This window comes from Bos javanicus, chromosome 4, assembly GCF_032452875.1.
Source record: "Bos javanicus breed banteng chromosome 4, ARS-OSU_banteng_1.0, whole genome shotgun sequence".
Classification (NCBI taxonomy): domain Eukaryota; kingdom Metazoa; phylum Chordata; class Mammalia; order Artiodactyla; family Bovidae; genus Bos; species Bos javanicus.
This window is the reverse complement of record NC_083871.1, coordinates 94925322-94945295: the sequence shown is the minus strand read 5'-3', so window position 1 is coordinate 94945295 and position 19974 is coordinate 94925322. Positions and strand designations below refer to the sequence as shown.

General features: G+C 46.6%; 1 protein-coding gene across 2 annotated transcripts in view; it reads left to right on the top strand.

Annotated features, from left to right (window-relative positions):
- The window catches only part of COPG2 (COPI coat complex subunit gamma 2), a 188818-nt gene that overhangs the window by 81803 nt on the left and 87041 nt on the right, over positions 1-19974 (top strand). For both annotated transcript variants that reach the window (XM_061414724.1, XM_061414725.1), the window contains 6 exons: positions 842-917; positions 1744-1847; positions 2340-2465; positions 3212-3274; positions 3934-4073; positions 6246-6417. In XM_061414724.1, the coding sequence (XP_061270708.1) occupies positions 842-917; positions 1744-1847; positions 2340-2465; positions 3212-3274; positions 3934-4073; positions 6246-6417 (681 nt within the window). The remainder of the gene's footprint in view (positions 1-841; positions 918-1743; positions 1848-2339; positions 2466-3211; positions 3275-3933; positions 4074-6245; positions 6418-19974) is intronic.

Here is a 19974-nt window from a genome sequence, read left to right as displayed (position 1 = left end):
CCTGCTCTCCAGTGCAGGTCCGGTGCTTCAGCCTTACTCGGCTGCATCCAGTCCCAGAATCATTCCACACTTCATTCTCTGTCCTGAGGGCCTTGCTACTTTTTACTTCTCTTTCCCTCAAATACTCTTTTCCTGCCTTTTCCTCTGGCTAATTCTACTTGTTCTGCAAGCTTTAGTGCAGGTAGTAAGTGTGAGCTCTTTGTCTGTCTTCTCCATTTTTGACTTAATGTTCCTTTCTCTGCTCATATAGTATCCAGGATATGGTTCTACTATGGATTTAATATGTTGTAACTATCTATTTACACCTGTCTTTCCCACTAAACTACAACTCCTTGAGGTCAGGGGCTACATCTTTTATCTTTATACCTTCAGCACTTAGCACAACTCCTGACAAAAGTTAAGTAAGGAATAAATCTTTGTTGATACAGTGAATTTTAATAATAGAGTTTTGGGTGTTTTTCCCCTATGTGTGGGGCTGGTTGTTTGAGGTTTGTTTTGTTCTTTAGTCACTAAGTTGTGTCCCACTCTTTTGCGACCCCATGGGCTGTAATCCACCAGGCTCCTTGTAAGGAGTCAGACTGAAGAATAGCTCATATAAAAAATACATATGATCCTTTATCCTCAATGCATAGAGAGTTTTCTTATTCAGAGCTCTCTTGGACCCACTTTCTATTTCTATTTATGCTTCAATGGATCAAGGAAATAAGAACAAGAAGTTCACGATTAAACAGAGTTTATTTCAACCGAACATGGGGAAACTTCTCTAATTTTTTTCTTAATAATTATTGCTTATCTCTGTGAAGTCAATATTCATGTTGTTTCATTTTATGCTCCATTATAGCTGCTGTGAGTGCTTTGGCAAAATTTGGGGCTCAGAATGAAAATCTTCTCCCAAGCATCCTAGTACTCCTACAAAGGTAACTAAAAGAATTTAAAAAAAAAAAAACAACAGAATGCCATGTGACTGAATAGATAATTCCTCATTGTACCATATCAAATGCCTATAGGGCCTAAGAGTAGAACTGATGGAGTAAGTCAGGGGCAAATGGTGTTTTCTGTACTTTTGGTAATTTTGCGTGTGCTAAGTGCATACAAAATTTGACTTCTAATTTCTCATGCATGATTTTGAGAAAGTGACTTAAATACATGTGCCTCAATTAGTATAGCAGAGGCCAACTTCAAAGAACTTCACTGTGTAGAGTTGAAAATACCAGCTTTTCACGGTCTCCTTAACTCCCTAGTTGATGAGGAAAAGACTTGCTTTAGCAAACACTCCGTGATTACATCTTGCAATTGAAGCAGAAAAATTATAAGCCAAAAGCTGGCTGGTTTAAATAAAACAAATTGCCATTTGAGTAATATCAGTGCCTGGGTTTGGAATCCTTTTTAGTATCCTTGGAAAGTCTAATATTGCCAGTTTTTAGTTTGTAGAAGTCTAAATCTTTACCAAGGTCATGTGGTTGCAGATCAAAGAACAGACTCCAAACTGCTATCTTATCTACTGTGTTCTTCATCATTTTAATGCCTACTTATGTAGTGCTTCTGATTCATAATGATACCATTTCTTTACCAATTCAGAATACCCAGGATGTATGGAGATTTTAGGAGCCACTGTTGGCTGTGGTTGAGCTCTTGTATTACGGTAGTATCAGATGGCCTGGATCGTGTCTGTCAGGCATAGTGGTAAAGCTCTGGATATCTTTTAGAGTGCTATGACATGCCTATTCTGTATCCCCTGGACAGGTGTATGATGGATACTGATGATGAGGTACGGGATAGAGCTACCTTCTATCTGAATGTGCTGCAGCAGAGGCAGATGGCTCTGAATGCTACATATATCTTCAATGGTCAGTGAGAGCCAAGAATGGAGACAAATATACTTTTGTTCTACAAGTGGTGTCTTGGAAGCATATCTCATGATTTGCATATGAGCTGGCTTCACTAGGCAGAATGCTTGGTTTCTGTCTCAGAATGCACTTCCATTTCTAGAGAAACCTAAAAGTATGTAAAAGTCCAAAGAATATTGCTTGTTCCTGGTTCTCTCTGAGCTCCCTCTTGGATGGGTTTACCTTTTTCCCTTTTCTTATGCTATCTTTGTTTCCACATGGCTCTGTTGCTTTGTTTTCTGGAAGATACTTCCATTTTGTTGCAAATATGTATGCTCAGCTCCTGTGCTTCCTCAGATGGAATTATAAGTGCCTATATTCTTTAATAATTTAGCTTATAAACCTGTGGTTATAGTTTTATTTAGAAAGCTTAAATAAATATTACAAATCTGGGCCTGTCTGGGTCCTAGGATTGGCAAGAAATTCTAGTGCTGAGAGTTTTCTATTTCATAGGTCTAACAGTCTCTGTACCAGGGATGGAAAAAGCCTTACACCAGTACACGCTGGAGCCTTCAGAAAAGCCCTTTGATATGAAATCTATTCCTCTTGCTACGGCTCCTGTCTTTGAACAGAAAGCAGGTAATGAGAACACTTTGTTTTTAAACTGTTCATAGTTTCACACCAAGAAAATACACTGTTGGCATATTTTTTCTAATATTCTTTTAATGGTCACTCCTTCTAAATCTTATAGAACTAAGATGAATGATATTTTTAAAGTTAGGGTTTTAAAATTTTTTCTGTATTTTCCCATGAAAGCAAGAATATGAAGTGTGACATAGAATGAAAGATTCTTCTAATGCTGAGTGTTAGAGCTTTTGAAGTTAGTTGTCAGTGTTTCAGAGCTGTAGTGGTGTTGTCACCTCCTATTTTTGTTTTGTGATCTTGATTAACTTCTTAGTTAATTTTTCTTTTGGAGGCTTAAAAAATAAATGGACAAAGCGTATAGTGGTTCGAACCAAAAATGAAAGATCTTACGCCCTCAACATTTTCAGTTTGTTGTTGTTGATACTACATAAGTAGTTTTTCCTATCTGAATAACGAGATTTGTTTTTATAAACCGTTCCTTCTTTTAAGAGTAATTTTTAAAAATATTCTGGTCCATAAAAGCAAATTCTGTATTTTTAGAACTTGCTTTATTTCATGAAGTACGTTCACTAAATATACTTTGAGTGTCTCTCCAAAAAGCGTGACAAAGAACCTCCTGGTATGATTTAGCAATAGCTCTTATATATCTGCTGCAAGTTTTTGTCGTCATCTCCTGTATGCATGTTTGACTTGATAGTGGGAGGGAAAGCTCACTTAACTGCTCATCCCTGTCTCTGTAGAAATCACACTGGTGTCCACTAAGCCCGAGAAGCTGGCTCCTTCCAGGCAAGACATTTTCCAAGGTATGATGATTTGATGTGTAGAGGAAGTAGCCCAGCTCCCTAGGCATTGTAACTATAATGAAGGCCCCCACTTTTTATTCAATTTTATTAGTTCTCAGTATGGGAAATCTTTATATGACTGAATATAATTTATTGTCATAGCTTCCTGTTGTTAGGACTACTGGAATCTGTGGGAGTTGGCAATTTCCAGTTGTCAGCTTACTGAGAATGTTGTTCTTACCCTGTATCTTAGTTAACGGGACTCAAATCAGATGAAATTAGGAATTGAGTTTCTTTTTTATTTTTTGCTTTTAGTAATTAACTGTGAAGTGAAGTGAGAGTCGCTCAGTTGTGTCTGACTCTTTGCGACCCCCTGGACTATACAGTCCATGGTATTTTCCAGGCCAGGATACTGGAGTGGATGGCCTTTCCCTTCTTCAGGGGATCGTCCCAACCCAGGGATTGAACCCATGTCTTCCAAATTGCAGGCAGATTCTTTAGCACAGCTGAGCCACCAGGGAAGCCCAATTAACAGTATAAACTCTTACTTAAAAGATTACTTCACTAAAGCTTCGGGACACATTATTAATTGAGTGTTCTTAAAACATTTTAGCTACCCAGAGTAATATCTTCCCTTGTCTTATTTTGCTTCCTTCTTTTCTTTCCTTTTTTCTTGATAGAGCAACTGGCTGCCATTCCTGAGTTTATGAATCTAGGACCCTTGTTCAAGTCTTCTGAGCCTGTTCAACTTACAGAAGCAGAGACAGAATATTTTGTTCGTTGTGTCAAGCACATGTTTACCAATCACATTGTGTTCCAGGTGAGAGAAGTGTCATAACTGGCTCTGGTAAGGGATTTAGTATTAATTCTCCTTTAGTTTAGAATACACAGAAGAACTGTACAAAAAAGATCTTCCTGACCCAGTTAATCACGATGGTGTGATCACTCACCTAGAGCCAGACATCCTGGAATGTGAAGTCAAGTGGGCCTTAGAAAGCATCACTATGAACAAAGCTAGTGGAGGTGATGGAATTCCAGTTGAGCTATTTCAAATCCTGAAAGATGATGCTGTGAAAGTCCTGCACTCAATATACCAGAAAATTTGGAAAACTCAGCAGTGGCCACAGGACTGGAAAAGGTCAGTTTTCATTCCAGTACGTAAGAAAGGCAATGAATGCCAAAGAATGCTCAAACTACCACATAATTGCACTCATCTCACACGCTAGCAAAGTAATGCTCAAAATTCTCCAAGCCAGGCTTCAGCAATATGTGAACCATGAACTTCCAGATGTTCAAGCTGGTTTTAGAAAAGGCAGAGGAACCAGAGATCAAACTGCCAACATCCGCTGGGATCATAAAAAGCAAGAGAGTTCCAGAAAAACATCTGCTTTATTGTCTGTGCCAAAGCCTTTGACTCTGTGGATCACAATAAACTGTGGAAAATTCTGAAAGATATGGGAATACCAGAGCACCTGACCTGCCTCTTGAGAAACCTGTATGCAGGTCAGGAAGCAACAGTTAGAACTGGACATGGAACAACAGACTGGTTCCAAATGGGAAAAGGAGTATGTCAAGGCTATAAATGGTCACCCTGCTTATTTAACTTATATGCAGAGTACATCATGAGAAACACTGGGCTGGATGAAGCACAAGCTGGAATCAAGATTGCCAGGAGAAATATCAATAACCTCAGATATGCAGATGACATCAACCTTATGGCACAAAGTGAAAAAGAACTAAAGAGCCTCTTGATGAAAGTGAAAGAGGAGAGTGAAAAAGTTGGCTTGAAGCTCAACATTCAGAAAACTAAGATCATGGCATCTGGTCCCATCACTCCATGGCAAATAGATGGGGAAACAGTGGCTGACTTTATATTTTTGGGCTCCAAAATCACTGCAGATGGTGAAATTAAATTTTATTTAAGTAAATAACTGCAGCCATGAAATTAAAAGATGTTTGCTCCTTGGAAGGAAAGTTATGATCAACCTAGACAGCATATTAAAAAGCAGAGACATTACTTTGCCAACAAAGGTACGTCTAGTCAAGGCTATGGTTTTTTCAGTGGTCATGTATAGATGTGAGAATTGGACTATAAAGAAAGCTGAATGCCAAAGAATTGATGCCTTTGAACTGTGGTGTTGGAGAAGGCCCTTGAGAGTCCCCTGGACTGCAAGGAGATCCAGCCAGTCCATCCTGAAGGAGATCAGTCCTGAATATTCATTGGAAGGACTGATGTTAAAGCTGAAACCCCAATACTTTGGCCACCTGATACGAAGAACTGACTCATTGGAAAAGACCCTGATGCTGGGAAAGATTGAAGGAGGAGAAGGGGACGACAAAGGATGAGATGGTTGGATGGCATCACCGACTCAATGGACATGAGTTTGGGTAAACTCCAGGAGTTGGTGAAGGACAGGGAGGACTAGCGTGCTACAGTTCATGGGTTGCAAAGAGTGACTGAACTCCTTTAGTCTTTGATTCTGGTTCCTTTTATAGAGAACCAGCTTGCCAGCATTTTTCTGGTTTTCTTTCCTAACTCCATAGCTAGAGAGATGCCTTTGTGTGATGGGAAACTTTTGATGATTTAAACTTAAAAGGACATAAAACTGAAATGTCTGAAAAAGTTGGCCAGCATAAAGTATAACCTGTGAAAAAATGATCATCACTTAATATCAGGGTAAATTAAGTGTGTTGTTCCAAAAACTTGGATTTCAATTCGATTCTCAGCCAGCTGTCAGACTTCTACCATCTTGTTTGGTAGAACTCAACCTCAGGAAAGAGGAAAACACTGGTGAATAATATAAACAAGAAAGACCTCAAGAATAAGCTTATCCTTGTTGTCTCAAGAAAAATCTTAGGGGGAGACATGCATGGTGTTTAGAGAGAGAAGGTTTAATGGATTCCAGAAGTGACTCGGGGGTTATGGGGAGGAAGAAACAATTTACTTGAAAACCGTTTTTTTTCATAACTTTCCCATTTGATGACTTTTCAGTTTGACTGTACCAATACTCTCAACGACCAGCTCCTGGAGAAAGTGACAGTGCAGGTGGAGCCGTCGGAGGCCTATGAAGTGCTGTGTTGTGTCCCAGCCCCCAGCCTGCCTTACAATCAACCGGGAGTATGCTATACTCTGGTTCGTTTACCCGAAGATGACTCAATAGCAGGTACTAATACACAGAATACAGGAGATGTGATTAAGAGTGCATTACCACTTGAACTCTGAAGTGTCTGGACAGATACTTGGGGTCCAAGAATTTGTTTCTTTTCTGGGATTAATAAATGTAGTGATAATGAACGGTAAATTTATAAAGTTAGTTACTGCTACAGAAATACTAATTTTATAACCAAGTTTCTGAGTAAAATATGCTGGGCATTTAATCTTAAAAGAGAAACTGAATGTATACAGTGGTAGCCCAAAACAGAACTGAGACTTCCTGTTGAAACAGCATCACCACTAGTGAGGGTGCACATACCTGACGTCCCCTGTGAAGGATCAGGGCCTCCCCGATGTTTCTTAGGGCAGCCTCAGGGCTTTTTAGTTAGTAGACCCGTGGCATCGTAAAATATTTTTTTTAAGGGTCCTATAACACAAGGCAAGTGTCTGAGAGTATGTCTCAGCCTAGTGACTGGTTTAACCAACATTTGTATATCCACAGTTGAAAAAGGCTCTGTGATCCGCTTGACCTGTTGTGCACCTGGGGATTGGGTTGGGAGCATGGTTGGGGGGAGGGGGCAGCGCGTGTTGGAAGGAGAGCCAACTGCTAGCGTCAACAGTGGTTACAGATTTGGATTCTGAGATATTATGACCTACCTCCTGTGAATGTCAAGTACTTGATTTCTTTTCTCCGTTTTCCCACCTGAGTTGTTTTCTTCCCATATTTGCTGCAGAGTATTCACAACTGTTACCCAGTTTGTACCAAAATAAGCACACACATTGCACTTAGATTTTGAACAGTTTTTATTACTGGTACAGGAAAAAACAATTTTTACTACTAATACAGGAAAAAACATATAGCTAACAAATATTGGGAAAATTACAGAGTTACAAGAAATCGTAAAAGTACTAGTAAATAGTTATCCCTGGTCATCATTCAGTTACATTTGGGGCTTAACCTGTCTTCCTTTAGCCCCTTTCCCAACTCCCTTTTTAGATACTGGTTCCGGGAGCTCCTGCCCAATCTCATCTGTGTTGGATGATAGACCAGGCTACTCAACTCTAGCACGAGGTAGATTCAAGTTGGCACCATTGCTGGGTCTGAACCCCAGGTTGTTCCCTCTGGCCCTGGGTGGACCTGCAGTTGCAGCCACCCTGGATCCATAACCCCCTGGGTAGGAAGGCACTTTCTATCTGGCCTCCACTATTTCGCCTTTGAACATTAGGCCATCCAACTTTAACCTTTAATTATCTCCTTTACCCCTTTTTATGAGGTTTCTCGTATTCCATTCCCTTTTAACTTCACTTTCTTTCCTGGTCTGTTTCCTTCTGGTTAGATTTGTCTAATGTCCACCAGCCCAGTAATTAAGCTGGCTGTAGTCTTATGTAGCTAGTTTCATTTAACCTTATTCTAAACCAATATCTGGGCCCAGTCTTAATGTCACCCTGTGGCTTTTGCCACCATCCTGGGATACTCTGTCCTTTTTCTAGTAGCCACCTCTCCATATTTCAAAATTCTAACCCCATTTTTACTTCCCACAAACTTTCTGTCTTTTAAGGAATGCCATTACTTTGTCACTTAATTTTAGAGGGAACCAAAATGCTAAACTCATTGAAGAATCAAGCTCTTCCCAATTGAGAATACTAGCTCCTCCCATTTCCCCAGGTTCACTTGGATAACTGATAACTCAGGTGCCTCACATCCCAGGGAGTGGTTCTAACAGAATACAATAAATAACAGTTTTACAATATCAAAAATACATAAAACAACAATATTGAAATTACAGAAGTTACATACAGTATAGGAGAAAACAACAACAACAGAAAACATTTCTACCAACACAGAAAGCATAAGGGAGGTTTTATTCCTCCTTACTAAGGAGTTAATTTCTTTTTAAAACATATATCTTACAAATTAGCCCAGAGGTTTCAGCTTTTGGTCTGCTGGCTATGGACTCTTTTGGTTGATGGTTGTTATTGGGGTTTTTTTTTTGGTTGTTAGTATTTTGTTTATAAAAATTTGGCATTTGGAGAATTTTCTAAATTCAAAAGGGTTTGCTGATTGGTGTTCAAACTCAGTTATAAACTCTGGTGATTGTATCTTGGATAAAAGAAATGAAATTTAGTCTCAACATTTGGACTTTTAAAACTTTGAAAGTTTTAAAAAATTAGTAGGTTGACTTACTGATTTTACCAATGATTTTACCCATCAGTTACCTGCTTAGGAAAAAAAAAAAACAAAAAACAACAACAAAAAAACTCCTTTCTATTCTTTAGTCTATGTTAGAAATTATGAAATTTTGAGCCTATGGCCAATCCCAAGTCTTTGCTGTGCAATGAATAGAAGAGAAATACCAGGGCACAGGTGGTAATACAAGTCTTTTTTCCCTATTCCTTCCTTTCAGCATTTTCCTGTTGCAGATATTCTGAATCTTAGCCAATTACATAAAGATCTATATATCACCTCTGCCTGTCTCATCTCAGAAAAGATATTTTCCACATAGTTACAGGAAAAAAAATAGAAATTCTATAGATTGTGATTTCCTTCCTTCAACCTGAAAACTATACAGAATAGGAAGGAAAATAGGTTTTGGAGACAGATAAATTAGGATTTGAATTCTGACTCTGCTACAGACTGAGTGCTTAATTGTAGGCAAATGTTTTGATCTCTGTACGCCTTTTAGAATTATTGTAAGGATAAAATGAAATTAAGTGATGAGTATGGTGCCAGACACATAGTAAATACTTAATAGATAGAAGGTATTCTGAAACTATCCACTTTCTCCCTTTACCTAACTCTTTAGAAATCAAGCCGTTCACAGTTCAAAAGATAGAGACCCACCAATTTCCTCAGAAAGTTATTCTGTCAGTTGTTCTTATCTTTTCTTTATCTTTAAACCTTCCCATTTCTCCTTACTGTGAAAGTGTACAAAAAAATCTGTGCCATCTGAAAAAAATTTAAACTCAACATCAAGTATTACCATAACTCCTTCCTTGAAATATTGGGAAATTATAAAAAGGGTAATCAACATCTTAAGTCTCAATTAGTCCTACTGATCTGTCCTCCAGCAACTACCCTTTACTTAAAAACTGTCAGAAAAGCCTTCAAGGGAGCATACTTTCCTAGTGTCCTTTCTCACACAGCAACTTTCTTTCCTCTGCATGTTTATTACACCAGTAACAACACATATATGCAACATTCTATGAATTTTTTCCCTCCTTGGGACCTCTGTAATGACCATACCCTTTCGTTTTATTACTTACTCAGAATCATTCTAATCCCTATATTGCTTTTATTATTGAACTCTCAGTTCTTATAGAATCATATTTCTTAACTCAAACCATCTGAGCAAATTTAAATGGCCCTCAACAGAAAGTGTCCATACCAAGGTCATATTTAACAGTACATGTCTGAATCTTTTTCTGGTTTTCGCTAGGGATGCTGCCTCCCACTTAACAGCTCACAACTCTTTCACATGACACATACCTACATTCATACTGTAGTTCTCGACTTTCTGCCCACACCTCCTTAAACCTTTATATTAACTGGAGCTACCCCAGGATTCTGATGGACTCCAAACTCTTCTCTGAAGCTGCTGTTTCCATTCCATTATTTGCTGTTCAGTATTGATCATATTAACTCCTGACATTCCGAATTAAATCCACAATTTCAAAATTTATCTCAGTTTCTTTTTACTCTGACTCACCTCCAACCACTCACTGGGATTCATATTACTGATCCTTAATGAAACCTTGCATTCTTCCAAGCTAAGCACATAATCTGCAATCTTTGTTCAAACACTAAAAAAAGCAGGCAGGATAAGTTGAACATTACTATTTAGCCACAATATATCCATTCCCTTTATCACCAGAATTTGTATGAGTCTAGCTAGAGAGTCCATATTCCTCCAAGTTTGACCTGTTAAAGAGACTGGCCAAGGTTCAAGCCTGAGACACTCATTCACTTGTTCATTCATCTCATAACCAATTTCCCCTTCTCCAAACACTGAAGTTTTTAACGTTTCCTCTGTGCTGGCTTTGAACCTTTCTTCCTGTCCTATTTCATGTTCGCCATCATCACTGATAGCTGTCATCTTTATTGCTGCCTTTCTTGAATGATAACCCCTCTCCAGAGTGCAGTGTAACCATGGGACATCCACTCATTTCTTCTTCCCTCTCTTGTAGCCTTAGAAAAAGCCTCTGCTGGTTGGTACCCCCCAGGTTTGGTTCAGTCTGGCCTTTAAATGCCTTCAGTATGTGAAAATGTGAACCTACTCTTTATTGTTCAAACACTCCCATCCTCTGGCATGCGTTATCATCTCTGACGTCCAGAGTACTAATGGCACGAGGACTGCTGCTCATGCTCCCCCTTCAGATTTTGTTTTTTGACTTTCTCTCTATATGACCATTTATTCTCTTGAATCCACCCACTCTGACATAATTACCTGATAGATTTTTTTCAGGCAGCCACCAGTTTCCTTGTGACGATTTCTTTTTATGTTTTCTCCCATTTTTCCTTATTTCATTAATTGTGATCAAGTTGAACAGGTAGCACTCTGCATCATAACTGTAATAATGTTCCTTAATAATCGCAAGAATGATTTATATGTATACTGTCAACTAAGTTCCCACTTTAACCACTTCTTTCCATTTTTCCTTTGCTCACTTTCATTAGAAAAACAACAAACATAAGAACACTTTATCAGGTTTGTGTAGGAGGCATATTTTCTCAGTGCTAAATACAGTTCTTTAAAAATCCTGTTGATTGCACCGTACCACTTTTGCTTTGTACTTGACCATGATGTAGCCTCTCCTTCCATAAGCATTCTGCATTGTCTCTCTTCCCATAAAACAGTGCTTGCTCCTGGTCGTGACAGACGGCACCTCTGCTTTCTTATAGTCACTAGTCTGCACCTACTGTCTGGCCTCCATACCACATACGGTACCCCTCCTGCCCATGAGATCTGCTGGATTCCAGATTGGGAGCTCTTGAAGCTGTCTTCCCCTTTTCTGTGGAGCCCCCTTTAACTACCCTGACCCTTTACACAGCCATGAGGTCCTCCCTGCCCTCCATGCTGCCTGTCCCTTTCTTTTCCCATTGACTCTCCTCACCCATCTCAACACTGGCCCACCACCTTCACAGCCACTCCAGAACCCGAAGTCTCTGTCTCTGCACGCTGAGTGCGAGTGAGCCTTGCTCAACCATCCTCTGCCTTTTCTCCACTCTTGTGTTCCAGCCCCTCTGCTTTGTCCTCAGTACGCCATCCTGCTTCCCCGACCACCTGCCCACAGGGGCAGTGGGCTTTTCCTTGATATCTGCTCTCTCATTGAGCCTCCCTCATGCTCCCCTGTAGCCAGCTCTTGGTCTGCAACATACTGCAGTGACTCTGTATGCTGTTCCCAGTCATCCCTAAGTACCTGTCTTGTCAGGTCCCTCAGGCTTCTGTCAGACCTTCTATCATTTCATCTAGTCATGCTCTGCACTGACAGCCTTGTTTCAGACACTTTCTACAGCCCACTGCCTCTACCAGCTCATCCTCCTCTGCCTCATCCACTTCTCCCATGTTCCACCATGGCCTCAACTGTGCTTTCCTCTGTCTCCTGTGCGGGCTTGCTCACTGCCTTGACCCACTCATGGGGGCAGAGCTCCTGGATGGACATCGGCTCCATCCTTTTGCCACTTTGCTGTCACACTTCATGCACTGTGTTCCCTGACCCTCTCAACTACCCTCTCCCACACTAGATAACGGGTGCCATCGCCTCACCTTCCTCACTCTTCTTACCCATTAGACGTCCTCTCCTCTACCACCTGTTTCAGAATGCTCACCTGATCCCTCCTACCCCTGGGGCCTGATTTCATCATCTCTCCTGACTTTTTCTCTACTGCACAAATGCAAAAGAAACTATGCAACCTTAGTCATGTGACATTCTTTAAAGAGGCTACTGTCTGAATCTTCCAGCTCATTCTTCTCTGTCCTGTGCATCCTTCTTGATCCTCACCATCTGCTCAAACCAGTTCAGGACTCTCTGCTTCAGCACTGATACACTGCTGAATCCACACGCTGTACCTTCCAACCCACCCTCACGTACCAGGCTGAGCTCACCTCCTGGGCGCCATGACCCCATGTTGCCCCTCCCTGTAACCTTTCGTTTCCATCCACACCCTTGTCTCACAGTCTTCTGATCAGGTCTCGGGGAGCCTCAGCCTTCGATTCTCCTACTTTTCCTTTCAGCACAGCACTCTTACCTTCTTCTCACCCTCTTGCCCCACACCTGCCAGCCCCCTTCCTGACACCTCCACACTCCGTCCAGACCTGCACAGAGCCCTGGGCCTGCTGTCCGCCCTCCTCCTCCCCCTCCTCCTCCCTCCTGGCAGTCACCTCTACCAGACGCCCCGACCTCTCCCACCCCCGCCGCCCCTTCCATCGTGTGGGCGTCCCCTCTGGTGTTCTCTGCACAAGTGTACACAACCTGCTGGGCCTGCTGTCTGCCCTCCTGCCCTCCTCCCTCCTAGCAGTCATTTCTCCCCCAGACGCTCTTCTGCACTACCTCTCCCACCCCCTCTGCCAAGGCCTTCCATTGTGTGGACATCCCCTCTGGTGTTCTCTGCACAAATACATACAACGCTCCTTCCTTTCAGTCATTACTTCCATCTCCCTTGGCCCTACTAAAGAGTTTTAAATCTTAAGCTCAGGGACACCATGCTTGCAATCTACTCCCCATTTATTGACGGTAAACCACCCCCCATCCTACCCCCCACCCCCCTTCATTCAGGTGCCTTGTCGGCTACATTCATTTATTCGCTGTCTGCCTGGTCCTGGGTCCTTTTCCTCCAAGTCTGACAGTCTGGACTCTGATGCCTCCCTCTGCCCCACCCGGGGGCTCATCTGCTCACCCTTCACCTCTCTGCCCAGCTCTCCACCTGCCCTCCCCCCCAGTGATTCTCACCCGAGGATGCATGACCCCCAAGGCTGGCCTATCAGCAGCATCTCTGAGGAATGTTTTTGTGTTTTCTTTTTGCATGTTTTTGGGTTTGTTTTTGTTTGGAGCAGAGCGCTGCTCGCCCTCCGATGTTCTGATAGGCCTCCCTTGGGGTCCATGCCCCAGCCCCCCCGCGGGTGAAAACCACCCCCCCCACCCCGGGGAAGAATCACTGCTGTGGAGGGCCAGCCTGCCTCCCTGGGCTGCACTCTCCCCTTGCCAGCTCCTCAAAGATCCCAGCTCTGCTGCCCTGACACTGGCCAGGCACTGTCCCCCTGGAACCCCCTCATTCCCTTCCACGTTAGCTCCCTGACACCTGACGTGCCCCAGACCCCAGTCTGCATTAGAGCACTTCTCTTGTTAAGCCACACCCCCTGCCAACACTCCTCTCCCCACCCCTCACCCTTTATGACTCTCAGGCATTGGGACAATATCTTTGGTGCAAACCTGTCCTTCTTGGCACTTGCTCTGTCCATTACCCCAGGTTACCCCTCTTCATTTCAGACCTGTGACACCATCCTCCTGGGGAGCCTTGCCCTCCCCCCAGTCTCCCTGTCTCTCTGTGTTTCCACTGAACAGACCTTCCCCTTCCTCCCTTCCTGCAGTGACTCCCCTTTGTCCTCTCTGTGGACTCACTGGTCCTCCCAGTCCTCAACCTGTAGTCACCACCCCAACACTGGGCATGCCATCGGTCCAGAAGCTCAGTTAAAGCACATGATGTTCCCAGTATCTGAAGTTGGCTTATAACCGCCCCCCCCAACCTTGATCCCAAACATCCCCCTCCCATGTCCAGCTCTGTCAAACCTGACCTGAACCCCAACCCAAAGCCATTCCCTACCCACTCCTGAAACCCACCTCCCACTCTGTCTCCCGACCCCATCCCCAGCAGATCGGATCCGTAGTACTGAAGAGCCTGGCCGAAAGTTCTACCCCAGCCACGACATTCCAGGCTGCAGCAGCAGCCACTGCTCCCACCCACCGCTAGCCACCCCTTTCTTTTCACGCCTCCCTCCACAAGCCTCAGCCCCCACTGGCTGGCCCTGTAACTCTAAGTCCTTCTGGGTGGCCCGTCTGCCAGAATGCCTCTCTGCCACTCCCTCTTCTCCTTCCCCCTGCTGCTGTCCGGCCTGTGTCCCTTCCCCTGCCCTCTGCTCTCCATCCTCCCCGGGTGCCTCCCATCACCTGGTCTGTCTCTGCCAGGTGACCCTCCTGTCCTGCCACATCAAGACCCCATGTGGACGTTCCTTCCTGTCACCTTTCCTCACGTGATCCACTCCTCGCCTTCCCCTCCCTGGCCCAGGGAGAGCATCAGCCTCTCCTCTCCGTGCTCCCCGATGCCTGTCATCACTGCCCTGGGTCATCCCTTCTCCATAGGGGGTGCTCCCTCCTGGGACCTGCTCTCCCAGCTCACACTCTTTCCATCCCCTGCCCTGCCCCCTTCTCTCCAGAACCACCCACTGTCTCTCATTCAGTCCTTCCGAGGCTCGGGCCATGGTTTCCCTTTAGGCTCCCTTTCCTTAGCCTGGCACTCTCTTCTTTTCTCACTTCCCTTTTAATCAAGCCACTGCTCACAGGATTTACACCAGGCCCCTGCCTCCCCACCTCCTCCCTCCTCCTCCTCCATTGCTCCCCCCTCTCCTCCTCAGACCCTGGAATGCACCCCTGCCTTGCTCTCCTGCTCCCTGATGACATGATTCGGATCTCCCCTTTGCCCTCTCTCCCTCTCAGCTGTGCTTTAAGACTCTGGTTCTCCATCCCATTCTGCCTGCCCCTCTGTTCCCCACATCCAGCCTCCTGATCTGAGCCCCCAACCCCAGTCTCCACCATCCTGCCCTCCGCTCTCTCTTCCTGTGCCTCCCTGCCTCCCCCATTTTCTTCTCTGACTAGACCTATGGTTTGAAGGTCCCTGTTTTTCCCCCCTGGTTCCTTGTGTGGAATCTCTCTGCCACGTTCTAGGCCTCCTCCGTCCTTTAGAGGTCCCTTGTAAATAACAGAAGCACTGCTGATGCCAGTCTAATTCCCCACCACTCCTCTGCCAATTCTGTCTGCTCCCCACTCTGCACTCCATCCCCTTGAGTCCCTCCTCAAGCCCCCGAGGCTCCCTGCGCTGTTTCTGTGCAGCTCCCTTGTCTCTCCCTGTGCAGAGCTGCCCATTTCCTCCACGTCACCAGTCATCACGGCCCCTGTCTCCAGCTGCTCCTAGGAGCCTTGGGTCTTCTCCAAGACCAGGCCATGTCATCTCAGCTGGTCCTCTCTGCTCTGCTCCCACCATGGGCCTTAGTACCGCACAGACCACTCTCTAGGAGCTGTGAGGTAGCAGCTGCCCCCGCAGGCACGAGGTTTCCTCCCTGTCCTGTGCGTACTGTCCCTTGTCCCGTATGCTGCCTGCCCAGTCTGCTCCCTGCTCATCACTGCCTAGGATGCCGGGCTCCTGCTGTCCAGACTGGGTAGGGATTGGACATTCCTTGCCCCATCCTCTGCCTTTTCTTCCGCTCTCTGAGAAATACTCCCCTTCATCCACAGCATCCACCCTATCTGCTACCACCTGCCAGTCCCGTGAGGTCTTCCCTGTCTGCCCCTCCTCCCGAGGCATGCCCCTGCTCACGACTGCCACTTCCTGGTCCACACGGACCATGGATCCTGCTCCACTGGATCCATGCTCTCTGAAAACAGCCAGAAGGAGCCTCCATTTCAGGTCTGCCATTTTGGAACAGGTGGCTGCTTCTGGGCCCTCTCTGTTTGTTCTCACCTTGCCCATCTCCACTGCACCACTGCCTCTAGCAGCCCATCCTGCACTGGCCTCTTCCCACCTCTCCCACTTCCTCACTTGCTGTGTGCTGTGCGCTTCGTCCTGCAGGGGCTTCCTCATGCCCTTGGCCCACTTTGGGGGGCAGGTTCTCCACACCCACTCTCTCCTGGCTCCCTGCCGTCCCTCTGGGCACAGTGTGTTCCCGGATCCTCTCAACAAGCCTCTCCTGCTGGCGCCATTGCCTCACCTTCCTCACTCTCTGATCTGTCAGACCCTCTCCTCCACCACACTCGCCCGCCAGCTGGAGACGACTCACCAAACCTCCTTCCTCCTGGGCCCCATTTCCAGGCCTCTGCTGCTCTGCAGTTACTGCACACGTAGCAAAGGAGCAGTCTTCCCTGAACCTGTGACAGTCTCTCAGCTGCCACTGTGACCCCTCCAGCTGGACTCAGTCGTCTCCTCTGCTCTGCGCACCCTTCTCAGTCCCCTCTCCGCTGCTCGGCCCGGTTCAGCCGTCACTGCCTCACTCACACTGTGACACACTGCTGCATCCACACGCTCCGCCCACCAGCCCACGCTCAGGAGCCAGGCTGAGCTCACCTCTCGGGCCCCACGACCCCACATCGTCGCTGCCTGTCCTAACCTTCCACGTTTCCATCCAGACCCTCCTCGCGCCCTCTCCTGACAGCCCTCGAGGCCCTTCGGCCTCTGACTCTCCTCCTCTTCCTTTCATCATGGCTCTCTGACCTTCTTCACATGCTCCTGCCCCCATTCCTGCCAGCCCCTCTCCCAACAGCTCCACACTCAGTCTGGACCTGCACAGAGCCCTGGTCCTGCCGTCTGGCCCTCCTCCTCCTCCCTGCGGGCAGTCACCTCTCCCCCACACGCTCCCCTGCACTGGGCTCGCCCGTCTCTTCGTGCCACACTCCACACACCCCTCCTGCCGCCCACATTTCACGACTCTCAAGACTGACAGTATCTTTGGTCCACTTCTCCTCTTTCTCAGTGCTTGCCATTTGTCCCTTTCAATAGTTCATCCCTCCTCATTTCAGATCTGTGAACCCCTGGCCTTACGGTTATCTTGTCCATCTGTCTTTCCTGCCCTCCAGGTGCTTCCCTTCCACCTTGCCTGCAGCAACTCTCCTTTTGTCCTTTCTGGGTAGACTCAGCGTTCTTACCCTCCCTCTTCCTAATGTAGGCATCACCCCTAACACGGACTTGTGATCAGCCCACAAGCTCAGTTAAAGTAGATGACATTCCTAGTGCCTGGAACTTGGCTCGTGTGTCCCAACTCCCATCCCCCACCACCCACCCACCCACTGATCTCGTCTCTGCTGTCCTGTCTGACCCAGTCAACTTCTATCCACACCCCTACCCCAAACCCCAAACCCCATCCCCCCAGCTCCCACCCTGTCCCAGCTGGATCCGTAATAAAGAGCCTGGCCGAAAAGTTCCACCCTTGCTACAACATTTGAGGCTCTAAGAGTAGCCACTGCTCCCCGCCCACTGCTAGCCACCCCTCCCTCTCCACTCCTCTTCCACGGCTCTGCCCCCACTGGCTGGCCCCAATGCTGTGAACTTCCTTCCAGATGGCACCTCTGACATCTATCTGAATTCCTACCTGCCACCACCCTCTTCTCATTGCTCTCTTGGTGATAACCTGCCTGTCTCCTTCTTCCTCTCTCCCCTCCCCATCCGCCTCATGCACCTCCCATCACCTTCCGTCATCTGTCGCTGGCAGGTGACCCTCCCTTGGTGGTACATTGAGACTGCCACATGGACACTCCCTCCTGTGACTGTTCCTCATGTGATCCATTCCTTCCCTTTCCCTCTCTGGCCCTTCTCTAAGGGCCATGGTTTCATCTCAGTGTTCCTGATGCCCATCAAGTTGCACTGGTCATCCCTTCTCCACAAAGGGTGCTCCCTCTTGTGACCCACTCTCCTAGCTCTTTCCTTCCCCTCTATGCCTCCTCCTCCTTCCTAAATCCTGGACTGTCACTGACCTGATCCTCCCACTGGCCCCAGCCACCATTTCCCTTTAGGCTCCCTTTACCTCAGTCTTGCACTCTCTGCCTCCTCTCTCCTCCCTTTTAATCAAGCCATTGCCCACAGGACTTTATACCAGGCCCCCACTTCCCCATCTTGTCCCTCCCCTGCCTCCGCTGCTTCATCTCTCCTCCACTGCAACCAGGGTGCATCCCTGCCCATTGCCTTGGTCTCCCTGATGACAGATTCAGACCCCCCTCTTTCCCTGTAGGCCACCATTCCCTCACAGCACCCGTGTACAGATCTTATGACCCTCCAATTGCTTCCCCGTTCGGCCTTGCCTACTCTGCTGTTTGGCTGCAACCACCCAAAGAGGAGTCCCTCACCCGTCAAGCATCCCACCCATTGCTCTCTCCTCTTATGGCCCTTTCCTGCCCACATTAATCCCTGCTTTCCCCTGATTCTCTGTGCAGTCTCTCTGCCACTTGCTAATGTCCACTCTTCAACAGCCAAGGGAGAGCAAGGACCCCGATTCGGTGATGGACGGCCATGTTGGTGCCACCTTAGTTCCCACCCATCCCTATGCCATTACTGAACAAGTTTGCTACCCACACACTGGGTTCCACCTGGTCCTTGCCAGTGTCCCTGAGGTTCTCTGCCAGCGTCTGTCTGATGGCATAACCCTGCTCTGTCCTCTTTGTCAATTGTGGCCCTTTGCGCTTTGCTCTGAGGGCCTTGGGTCTTCAAAGGCCCCGGTGATGGTATCTCAGCTCTGCTCTGTTCCTGCTGTCTGGCATCAGTACCGCACAAAAGCCTCCTGCCTCATGAGATCTGTCAGAGCCCTGGACTGGGAGCCCCTCAGGCTGCCCTGCTCTTCTTGGCAGCATCCCCTTTACCTCCTTGGAGCCCCAGCAAGTTCATGACATTCTTTCCCCTCTTCAGTGCCACCTGTTCCTTTCTTTTTCCATTGATTCCCCCGACCCAGCTCGTATCCTGAAGATACCTTCCACAGCTGCCCAAGACTCCAGTGTCTCTCTCTCCAGGCTGATTGCCACTGGACTGGCTCGGCCCCTCACCCACTCTTCCTCCTGCTGTTGTCTTCAGGAGCCCCTTTGCTTCCTCTTCAACATCTCATCCTACTCCTTCTCCCAGCTGCCAGTCTTGGGACACATTCCCCAATCTTTCCCTCAACTTCTTTTTGGACCTGACTTTATGCTCCCCAAATGCCAGCTTCTTGGTCCCCAGCATGCTGGAGTGAACCCAGGCTATCTGAATTCACAGCAACACATGCTACTTTTGGGGTTACCATTTTGGAGAAAGTCATTGCTTCCAGGTGCCCTCTGACATTTCACCATCTCACCAGATGTTACGTGGACAAGGCTGTCTCCATATTTTCAAACCACCACTACCTCTAGCATCTCACCCACTGGTCTCACCCACCTCTCCTGACTTCTCACTTGCTGGCCCTCGTGCCGCTCTTCCTCCTGCACAAGCTTCCTCATGGCCTTGACCCACTTCCAGGAGCACAGTTCCTACATTCTTCACATCTCTCCTTCTAGCCCTTTGTCATCCATCTCTTGGTGCACTGCATTCGTGTTCCTCTCAACAAGTCTCTCCTGCCCTGGCTGCCAGGTACCATCACGTGCAGTCCCTCACTTTCCTGGCCCGCTGGACCCCCTTTCCACTCCATGCTCTCCACTTCCCATAGACCGCCCACCCATCCTCCTGGTTTCAAGGTCTCTCCTGCTTTGATTCTCTACTGCAACATAGTGAAAAAAAAAAAAAAAAAAACACAGACAAACCTATCCTACCTGACATGTGAGATTCTTTCAGCTACACTCTGAGCCTTCA